A 10,609-nucleotide genomic window follows, 5' to 3' on the forward strand; every position below is an offset into this window, starting at 1 on the left:
TACTGCATTCATGTATGCAATCGGCTTTTTCCTTAACCTCTTTAATGAGGTATTGTTACACTTGGGAACGGGGGAAAATAGCTCATGAGGTACCAGAAGGTTTAGTTCAATTTTTTCCCAGATTTCAGGACAGGCTTGAAACCGTTGTTTTATTAGCAGCCCTTGAAGAATTTGAACTGGCCCCTGTGACTGTCAAACAAGCCCTGACATAAGTTAGACTAAGAATAATTTAATGCAAGGTTGGACCAGATGATCTCTAGAGGTCTCTTCCAATTTAGACTTTTTTATGATGGTATAAATGGATTATTATTTTCTTTAATAGCTGCTTGACTTAAAGTGAAATCTACATGAATAACAGATTTTTTTGGTTAACTGGATGAACAGAAGGTTGAGGAGAGAGACATAGTGTTGGGAAACAAAATTTTCCAACAGTCAGCAAGCTTTCTTCTCCATTACAGAAATGCTTAGCAGTGTATTAAGGCATTGCTTTCCAGGCAAAATGTAACAATTTCTAGTCCTTTCACAAAGATTATATTCTGTTAGGGTTTTTTTGAACAAAATGCTACTTAGGATGAAAAATCAAAATGTTTAAACACACATTTCAGGCTTTTTTTAAAAAAAAAAAAAAATGTTTTTTTCTTGAGGAAACTATTCTTGAATTTCTGAAGAGGTGACTGAAAGTACTGATAGTCTCCAGCAAGCCCAACTTAATTTTTTGCCAGATAGACTATTTCATTAAAAAACAATCAATCCCTTTGTCTGCTTAATCACTGTTCTGACAGGCTGCAAAGGAAAGATGAAGAAGTCCTAGTCCATGCGGCACTGCACAGAGTCGCATGAAGGCTAAATAGAAAGCCAAACCTAATTTTGCAAGGGGACGTTAGGAGCCATGGGTTCTCCTGTCCTGCAAGGATAAAAATCTTAGCACAACAAGGTCCACCGTTTTAAAAGCAAATGCATGAAGTTTTGCCCACCAGCCTGAACAAATCCATTTAAATACCTGGGCTCGCATGCAAGGGTACTTAGCAAGCAGCATCACCGCTTGCAAGTTTAATGGGGAATGCTGGGTGATCAGGACTTTTCAAAGCCATACCAGTTACTTTGTTACCTTGACAGCTCTCAGGCCTTGGATGCACATTTGCATATTAAGATGCACACAGTCTACTTGAAGTTAATAGGACCACACAGTTTAACAAAATAAAATTTTTTTATGGGTATTTAGGAAAGATTTTGAGCCTTGCTTCAGGCATTTTGCTTCTACATTAAATCTTGGCCCAAGATTTTCCTCATATAGCTCACAAGATTTCTCTAAATTCTTTTCCTTGCTTTCTTCCTCACTGGTTTACTAGATAAAAAGAACCATTCATCATAACATTCAGCAGTAATAATAATTCAAAATAGACTAATTAAATAATAGGTTAAAAGATATCAAACCTCTGCAAAAGGAAAACTGACATCAGCAAAGACCCTTATAGTTTGTTTGAATAAACCTAAACAATAAACAGAAACTGTTCCCTGATGCAGTGATCCTTTTGGGTGCAGCATTAAAGCTGAACTTAAAAGCCAGGATCACTCTCCTGGACAAGTTAAGCAAACACAAGACTCTGCTCCAAGCATCTGAACAACACTGACTGAAAAAAATAATGAAAGATGAAGCAGAAGCAAGATTCTGATTGACTGAGGGCATATGGGAGACCTAAGGACAACAATCAATCATGGATCTCTAAGCTGTTTAAAACTACTCAAGACGAGGGAGCCAGCAAGGGAGCAGCACCTGTGTACTCGGACTGGCTGCAGTGCCTCTAAAACCAAACCCAACCCAAATTACATGCCATGAGAGCCTGCTCCTTGCACTCCCCCCCATTGGCGAGGAGCCCCGCGCAACCTGCGCCCCATTACAGGGAGTCAATTGAGCACAAAGACAGAGGTCCAGGTCTCTAAATATTTAGTTTTCAGCAGTATTTTGGATTTCCCAGGCAGAGGTGTCTGTTTGGGCACGTCGGGACAGGAACGCCCAGCGCAGGCCACGGAGTGTGCAGGTTGGATGGGGAACACAACCACTGTCGCTGCGTTTGAAGCTAATCAGGTTTGATGTCTCACCTCTTGGTTCAGCATGGGCTTGCAGCCTGAGTTTTTGTTGGTGATCTGCAAGGGTGCTATCTGGCTTGTCATATCTAATAACTTTCTCTTCTGAAGACTGATATGCTGAAAGATCTGTGCTGCTGATGTTAAAAGCTGGATTTTCAATGCCTTCTGTTGCTGCTCTCTCTTCTTTTACTATAGAAAACAAGGAGGTCAGAAGAGCACATTATAGCAAAGTGTATTTCAATGACAGGCAGAAAATTCCTTCTAGTAATTCCTTTGCTGAAAGACTCGAGTGTATCGTCCTCAAATGTCGCCAAAACAGAATTAGGTTAAAATTAACTCTAAAAAAAAAAAAAGAATAAATGATTAAAATAATTACAAATTGCACCCTGACAAGCAAGAGCAAAATTTCGCCCACAGCCATTTGTCTGTAATTAGTTAATTAATCCTTACACAAATTATGAGCAATAACTCATCAAGCAAGGCTCACCCATCAGAAATTCAGCCGACTTGGATTTCTTCTGCTTAGTTTGCTTCAGAGCCTTCTGCTGGAACTTCTGGAGGGAAATTGTTAAATGAATAAATTAGCTAAAGAACGAAGATCATCCTTTATGATCCACAACTAACACAGTATTTTAAATATGGGATGGCATTGAAATGTCATTTAATTTACATCTCTGCTAAAGGGGTCAAACACTAATTGAACAACAGAAGTGGAAGAATTAAATAAAATAGGAGAAGAAAAGTTAAAACAAATGCCAAATGAAGGTCACATTAAAATACTTTGGGGTTTTTTTTTTGCAATTTTAATTAATGCAAAGAAACCTCAACAAATGAACAACGTTAGAAGACTTGTCTTTACAGTATACATTCAGCAGCAACTGCTTTATTTCACTTTCAGAACTGCAGCATGTCATTTGGAAAAGTTTGGTTACGCAGCATATTTATAGACAGACATCCCTGACATCTCCTGTCCTCTTATTTTCTAGGTCCACTTACATAATCAGTGTATTTGTTCATCACAGATAAGCTAAAAATGAATAAGCTCTATCCTTCCATATGAGGCAATAAAATAAAAATAACCTCAAACCAGTTTACAATGAGATGTCACAAAAGAGAGATCGTGGTCCAGGGGAGAGGGGAAGCAGGACTCATTACAACAATGAAAAGTTATTTTAATATTAGAGACATGCCAACAACAGTTACAGGGAAAACAAATAGCAGGAGATCTTGGAGGACCTAAACTCTGACAAGTTACATGTTAATTCCTGTGGGGAAGCAAGGCTCAAAAAAAAAAAAAATAATACGGTCATCAGGAAGGCCCAAGTGCTAAACACTGTCTTTGTACAGCACCTTGAGCAGCGCTAGCAAGAGAGCCACATGTGTGTGGCTACAAACCCCTATAACAGGCACTAACAGTCAAAGTGGGCAAAGATTTCCTAAAACAAAACACATCTGGGAGTATTAATCAAAGCCAAAACCAAAGTAAGAAAACAGTTCAGACCCATTTATTTTTGGACGCCACATGGCAGTTTCTGAAAACAGCCTTTTTTTTTTTTTTTCCAAGCTAGTTGCTTAATTGTCCAGTGATAAAGACCACTCCTGGCAACATAGCTCCTGGAAACTGTCAATACAAAAGTATTAATTACAAGAATCATTGAAAAATTGCAAATTTTACAGTTCCATCTTTCCCATTTGATTGTGGGTGTCAATTTCCAGTAAAAAAACCCAGCAATTGCAGCAGACACAATCAATAAATCTCTCAAAAATAACTGAACCATACTGACAGATTAATATAGATATTAATATCTTTTTATATATACATGTATATATATACACATGCATATACATTATTCTGAAAACAGTGAACTTCCTCTAAATTAAGGCTATAACCTCACTAAAAAGCAGATATATGTAAAAATGGCCAGACACATCCTGAAAGCTACAATAAATAAACACTATAACAAATAGTTCCTGCAAATCACATACAGCACAACTGAAGTTAATGATAATTTTCACGGGAGTTCAATAGGTTCAGAAATTCACACTATTGCTTCTGGGGTTTTCCCCAGCTGAAGAATCTTTCAAAAATACCTATTTGCTCAGTTAGTATCTTTAGAATTACATCTATTCCGCAATATTAAAACAGTGCTGCATTCCTGCATACCATAAAATTTTAATTGAGTCAGTTTTAAAGATTTCCAGCAATATTTGTAACACTGCTGTGTGATAATTATTCTTATTATGCTGCATATAATCAGCACACAAAACCTTAAACTTTATGTTAACATCTACAGAAAATAATATCTAGATAAAAATTCTGGGACAAATTTTCAACTGGTGTAAATCGGTATACATCCATAACTTTGACAGAATGAAGATGATCTGCATTACATTCTATGTATTCCTTCTGCATGTCAGTTTTCCCTAGCAAAACCAGTCACAGGCTATGTTGGCCATAGTCAACTTTTAGTTGTTATAGTCTGTAAAATGCATAAGCTACTTTCAGATCAAGAAGAAAAAAGTATTCCTCCTCCCCCATATCTAATAAAGATGCATAGCAGATTTTGATGTTTTGAATGGGCTTTTGTGTGTGTGTGTTTGGGGATTTTTTTGTTTGTTTGTTTGGCGTTTTTTTGTTCTGATTTAGTTTTTTTTCTAGGGTTGTTTTTGTTGATTTTTTTTTTTTTAAATATTCAGTATAGTTAGCACCAAATTTTGTTTTTTTCAGGGGCACAATAGACTACATTCTTTGGCACTTCACTCCCTCAAATGCAAATTAGTATTTTTAAGTAGTTAATGTAACAGGCTTGTGATTCCTTACTTATTTACAAAGAATTTCAAAAGATCTTATGCCCTTGTCCCTTAATGTGATCAGGTTTTGAAAAGGTGCTTTTCATGAGTTCATATATTTAGAATGAAAACAACACATAGTTTTCAGCAGCAGAGAGGAATTCTTCCAGGGTTACTTCTCGACATGACTGAATAATGGAGTATTTCGGTAGCGGACTTTGTGTAATCAACACATGTTCTTGTCACTTTGTGCTTCAGAGGAAATTAGAAGACATTTTCCTTTCATACCTATCTCCAGCCAATTTCCTCATCCTTCTGTCTTTTACACATGAGCACTTAAGTAGTGTAAATTACACTCTTTCCCCCACTCCCACCCCCACCCCCAATTCATTTTAGGTTTCCTTCCCAAGCCCCCCTACCCTTATGATACTTTGCTTTCTCAACAGAGAATAGGCAAGAAATTATCCGGTGGCATTTTACATTTATTTTATTGTTAGTCACTACTAGTTAATTTATGTATTTATGCAAATTTATGTCTAAAGCAATTGTTCTTTAATCAGTTCACATGTACCTGCAGAACTTAGGTTTGCAATAGCAAATTAAATAAAACTCTTTCAGTCACCACTTGCCATTATTTGCAGGCAAAGTCCAGTTGTGTGAGCATACCTAGGTAAACACACGAGTGCACATCTGTACAAAAAGCCACCATTCTAATTATAGAATACTATCAAAAAATAAACGTAGAAAAACATTTCTACAAAGAATCAGAATTACACAACTTGAGGCCTGTGCTGGTTTACACCTGCTGTGGAGGTGACCCAACTTGTATCCACAAACGATACATGTCAGACCTGCCCATCCACAACCAGCACATACAAAGGGGATGCCCTTTGCTTGCAAAGTCGAGTTTAAAGGGTGATTCAATGATAGCAATTCAACCTATCTCAAAGCTCCACCACAGTTGATGAAAACCAAAAAGTCTTGTCTTTTAACTTAAAAAAAAATATACCTTTTTACCTTGAGCGTGCTGCATTGCAGCAAAGACAAGGGGAGTTAGAATCATCTGAGCACAGCGCAGACTAATCACCATGTCATTCAAAAAGTGACCTAAACCTTTAAATGCCTTTTTGCATGCCATCGTCATTAAAACGCACCGCCTGCTTTCCAATACCAACTGAAACAAAGGAAAACCAGGAGTACCAGAACCTGCAGTGCTCCGGTCTGCAGGAGAGCAGCGAGCGCCGCAATAACAGCGGCAACAGCAGCAACGGCAAGGGAAAAAACCCTCATTTATAACCAGTGACAACTAAAACCTATGAAGTTTTTAAAAGAATGTGATTGTTGTCAAAAAGAATTGGGTACAACAATGCTGCGTTCAGCTCTGGTTCCACTCAAAGCCGTGGCTGAGGGGCTCTGGGAAAGCTGCTGGAAGGCTGGTGGGCACAGACCAGCAAGAAAGTGAATTTTGCATACTGTACGGATCATCGCTCAGTTCAGGGAAGTCATATTGAATCTGTGATCAACCAATTGTGCTTCATGAAACCGTCAGCCCTCATTTATGTCTAGCTGTTTTCTTCTGTCCTGCTGTAAACAAGCTCTGCTCTGAGCTGTCTCCCTACCCTTATCTGCTTACGAAGATCACACAGACAGACCTCATCAGCAGCCTTAGAGTTAAAGTTAAAGTTACTGCTTCCAGACAGCAGTCCCCATGCAAGCTGGAAGTCAAAAAGAAGAGCAACTTTGGAATGACAGAGTTTTAGTTCCTTTTAGGAAATGCATACCTTAGATTCATACACATACTGGCATGTTATGTCTCTTTCATGAAATTAAATTAGGTGTTCTTAATATGAACAACTGTTTCTAACATCAGCAAACTAGCTCAGCAGATTCATCCATGGTTTTCTTTGTGGGTTGGTTGTTTGGGTTTTTTTTTTCCTTTGGGGCCTTGTTTGAATACAGCCAAAAGAGAAGTAGCTGGAAATATTGTCAATCTGGTAGGGCTCCAAGAATCTAATAATGTCTGAAATGCTCTAAGGAGCGTAATGATGGTAAACAGGAACAGGTATGTTGGCCTCTGTTCTCATTCATTTCAGCAAGAGCATTAGCCTTTCAACATAAAGCAGAGCACGGTTTTCAAAGAACAATCCTCTCGCACAAAAAGAGATGGAGCCTTACTAAAAACATTCCTAAAAACGTTCCTCTGTGAATGCACACACACAAATGTGTTAGTTGGTATTTACAGCATTTAATTCTTGCAACCAGCTGCTAAGTCCCTGTTAAGGCTTTCCTTTATGCAGCTGGAGCTGGAACTTTTCCCTTCTCCTTAGCCTATTACTTTGTCTATTTAAGGGATGGCAGCCAAAGAGGAACAGCTTGTAATTTGCACCTGTCTGCTTTAAGCACTCCATGTTAGATTTTGCAGAGAGCAAACTCTTCATTGCTAATGAGAATGACACTTACTAGGGTCAAACATATTTTTAGCTGACTCTGCAGCAATTAATAAATAAATACCCACTTCGTTTAAGCCTGTTCTAGCTAGAGAATAAGGCTAAAGAAAAAGCCTAGTTGAAAAAGAGCAGCTCAGTGTGCAGGTGGAAGATGTAACCCTGTGTGTCCATTGTAATATAATACTGGGCACAGTTAGGCAGGATTGAATGCAGGAGCAGGTAGAGCTTTTTTCTTGGTTCCCTATAAAATTCAGAATTGTTTTGGAAAACCACCATGTGCAAAGAATCCTTCTGAATTTCTGCATATTGGCCTGCCTTTTGAGGACTCACAGTAGGCTTTCCTACCTACAGGGTCAAGCCTATAAGAAAATTGTTCTCCAAGAATTAGAGAGAAATGCATGCTTCATTCCTGATCCAGAGGTGTGCAAGCATTGCCATGCAGAGATGCACTAGCTAGGGTGTAAAGCAGTGAAGGTGTACATCAAATAACCCAGTAGTGATATTTCAGCCTTACATCAACTACTTCAGCATGTTTTCTTCTTCCTAGAAAACAGGCATAGTGCTTTCAGTCAGCAATTGCATTAAGAGAAACTACAATTTCACTAGCAAGTTTGTTTCTCTACTAAGAAGTAGCTTTTCTCTTGCTTGCTCTTAAAATAGAAAAACCCTCAAAAAACTCAAGCTACAGAGCTGATGACAAGAACAAAAATGCTGGTGGAAATAATAGGAAGGAAATAAAACAAAGTAAAACATACAATTTAATAAAAACTTTGGTGCTGCATTTTGATTTCCCAAATTGTCCCCATTTGTACTTCCTGTTTAAACAATAACTAACACGATGATGGGTTAAATGAAGTTGAGATTGTCACAAACACGGCCTCACTAGTAATTAATGTAGTTTAATATGGTTGTTGGCACACATCTCACATGACAGATAATGTTCCAACATGTCACTGATAGGACCTTTCAGCACAGCTTTAGGAGATCTACCAGGCATTGCCGAGGTTGGTTAGGTCAAAGGGTTGAACCATGTGTAATTCAGAACAGAGGAGGTCCCACGGTCACTCCACAAAAACAATTACGCTACTTATTTCGCTCCATCCCTTGCCCGAAATTCACAAGCCTCACAGTTTCAGCACAGTCAATCTCACTCTGCCCTGGGGCTATGAGCCACATGAAAATATGTGGTGCTGTGTTTATAAATCTAATCAAAAATAGAAACAGTAGACAAGCACAATGAGGTCCTACTATGGATCATGGGAATTCTCTAAATTCTGAAGGCACTTTTGTTTAACTTCTGTGGGCCTTCTCCTACCATTACATTGTCTGGTACTCTCGTTAATCATTCCCTTGACTTGTCAATGATATAAAGGAGCCTACACGTCTGCTGACTTCCCTCCCATCACACTACAAATAATATTATGAAATAGCAATGCTAGGAATAACCCCTTTAATTTTTCTGCTTTAAAGCATGGTTTTTCTTCACTTACCGCTTTCTCCATGCCAGCCTGCCCTTTCTCAGACCTGCAGCAGAAAACGTTTCTTCCTGCAACAAAAGAGAGTGAGCACATCTGAATTTTCAGTCTGCACAGAGTCATTAATACCCTTAGGTTTAACACACAGACTTGCAGAACACCAGACTAGAAACCTGCCATGTTGGGGGGGGGGGGGGGGGGGGGTCTTTTCCTGCAGCAGTCCCTGCTCCTGCCTTGCCAAAGTGCTGTTCTTTCACTTCATCTTTTGAAAACAACTTTGCATCATATCATGTTAAAAAAGAGTAGCTAACAAAGATAAACAAGAAAAACCTAATTTAAGCTCAGATGAAGCAACACCAACAAAGATACGGGTTTGAGCAGAGGTAGATCATTCCCACCCCCAAAAAGTAACTACTAAAACAATGTAGAAATTGCTGTAGAATACACCTACCCCAAAGATTACAATACCAAAGCTGCCAGACTCCGGAATGTTTCTGTGAGCCAGCTTTTAGGTGGGTCCCACTTGTTCCTCACTCACTGTGCTGCGATTTCCATTAGAAGGATGGAAATTTTCCTCTGCTCTGAGGTTATAACCATTAAGCAAACACACAATAATTTTACAACTTATATAGCACATCAGCAAAAATGCCTCAATTTCATACCATCTACTTTCACCTCTATGTGGAGGGAAAAATTTATTCATTCAAAATGGCTAGACGGGTTGCCCCTGCACTCACTGAAATCAATGGCAAAGCTCAGTCTGACTCTGCAGTTGCAGGACCTGAACCCACAATGAATAGCAAGCTTCTTCGTTTGCCAGCTTCTCCCTTATGCATTTGTACAAACACACATTCAGATTATTTTGCAGAGCCTGAAAACAAAACAAGACTTTGAACAATTAAAAATATCCCTTCAGAGTCCCTCAGAACCTCTAATTGACCTTCTGGGTCAGAAGATGCCCTGTGCAAAGTACATGTTTGGCCCTGGTTGAGGAAACTCTCTCTCCTGGGGGCACCAGGCAAAGAAGTGCTTAATTCTAAGTATGTGCTTAAGTTTCATTGAAATCAATACAATGGACAGTGGACAGGGCCACAAATTCTCCAAGGAAAAAGGTTGCATTGTTGCTCTGGTTGCTCAATAATGAATGAAGGGCTGAGCTTTTGCCCAGACTTTGCTGACTCTGAGAGTCTGATGACCTTTGCCATCGCTCCTCAAATTCAGTGCCCTCCTTGGGGTGCCAAGACCTTGCAACAACGCTGGGGGCTGAAATTCCAGAAACTCCTGCTTCTCCTGCAGCCAGCCCTGACCAAACAGCCCCTATGCCATAGCCCATGGCTGTCACAGAAACTGTGCCCAAACTCCTCTGCTCCATAGCACTCCAGCAATATTGATAATAAAGCCCCACCAAGATCATGCAGGTGGGTTCAGGTCATGTATCTAGTCATCGTGTGTCTCAGAAAACAACCCCAGAATCCCATTTCCAAAATCTGGGATGGGTTTCTAGGCCCAGGTAGTATTTGCATCATTTTTCCAGCTGCTGCTCTTATCTGATTGCACGTCCACTGGAACACAACAGGTAACTAGTTTTGAGCCTGATGGCACACATGACGTTCCTTGTTATGACTCCAACAGGAGTAGCAAAAAAGAACCTGTGTGAGCCAAAGGCAATAAAAACTTGAAATGGCTCCTTTCCATTTCAAAGTAGAATCAAAAGAAGCTGCTAGCAGAAAGAACTGATAAAGATGTAAGTGTAAATTCAACATTTGCATCCATGGGCAACATCTGCTCGTTGAAGAGAAGCCAGAGATG

The 10,609-nt window shown here is 39.3% G+C and overlaps 1 protein-coding gene across 1 annotated transcript in view; it reads right to left on the reverse strand.

Annotated features, from left to right (window-relative positions):
- Positions 1 to 10,133, reverse strand: part of LOC104353840 (uncharacterized) — a 176,041-nt gene extending 165,908 nt beyond the window's left edge. Inside the window, exons 1-6 of the mRNA XM_086468791.1 lie at positions 9,971 to 10,133; positions 8,816 to 8,871; positions 6,498 to 6,593; positions 5,896 to 6,052; positions 2,576 to 2,653; positions 2,101 to 2,277 (exon numbers count right to left, since the gene is read on the reverse strand). Coding sequence (XP_086324917.1) covers positions 2,101 to 2,277; positions 2,576 to 2,653; positions 5,896 to 6,052; positions 6,498 to 6,593; positions 8,816 to 8,871; positions 9,971 to 10,133 — 727 coding nt within the window. The remainder of the gene's footprint in view (positions 1 to 2,100; positions 2,278 to 2,575; positions 2,654 to 5,895; positions 6,053 to 6,497; positions 6,594 to 8,815; positions 8,872 to 9,970) is intronic.
- Positions 10,134 to 10,609: the final 476 nt, after the last annotated feature.

The sequence above is a fragment of the Leptosomus discolor genome, chromosome 8 (assembly GCF_034619465.1).
Source record: "Leptosomus discolor isolate bLepDis1 chromosome 8, bLepDis1.hap2, whole genome shotgun sequence".
Classification (NCBI taxonomy): Eukaryota; Metazoa; Chordata; class Aves; order Leptosomiformes; family Leptosomidae; genus Leptosomus; species Leptosomus discolor.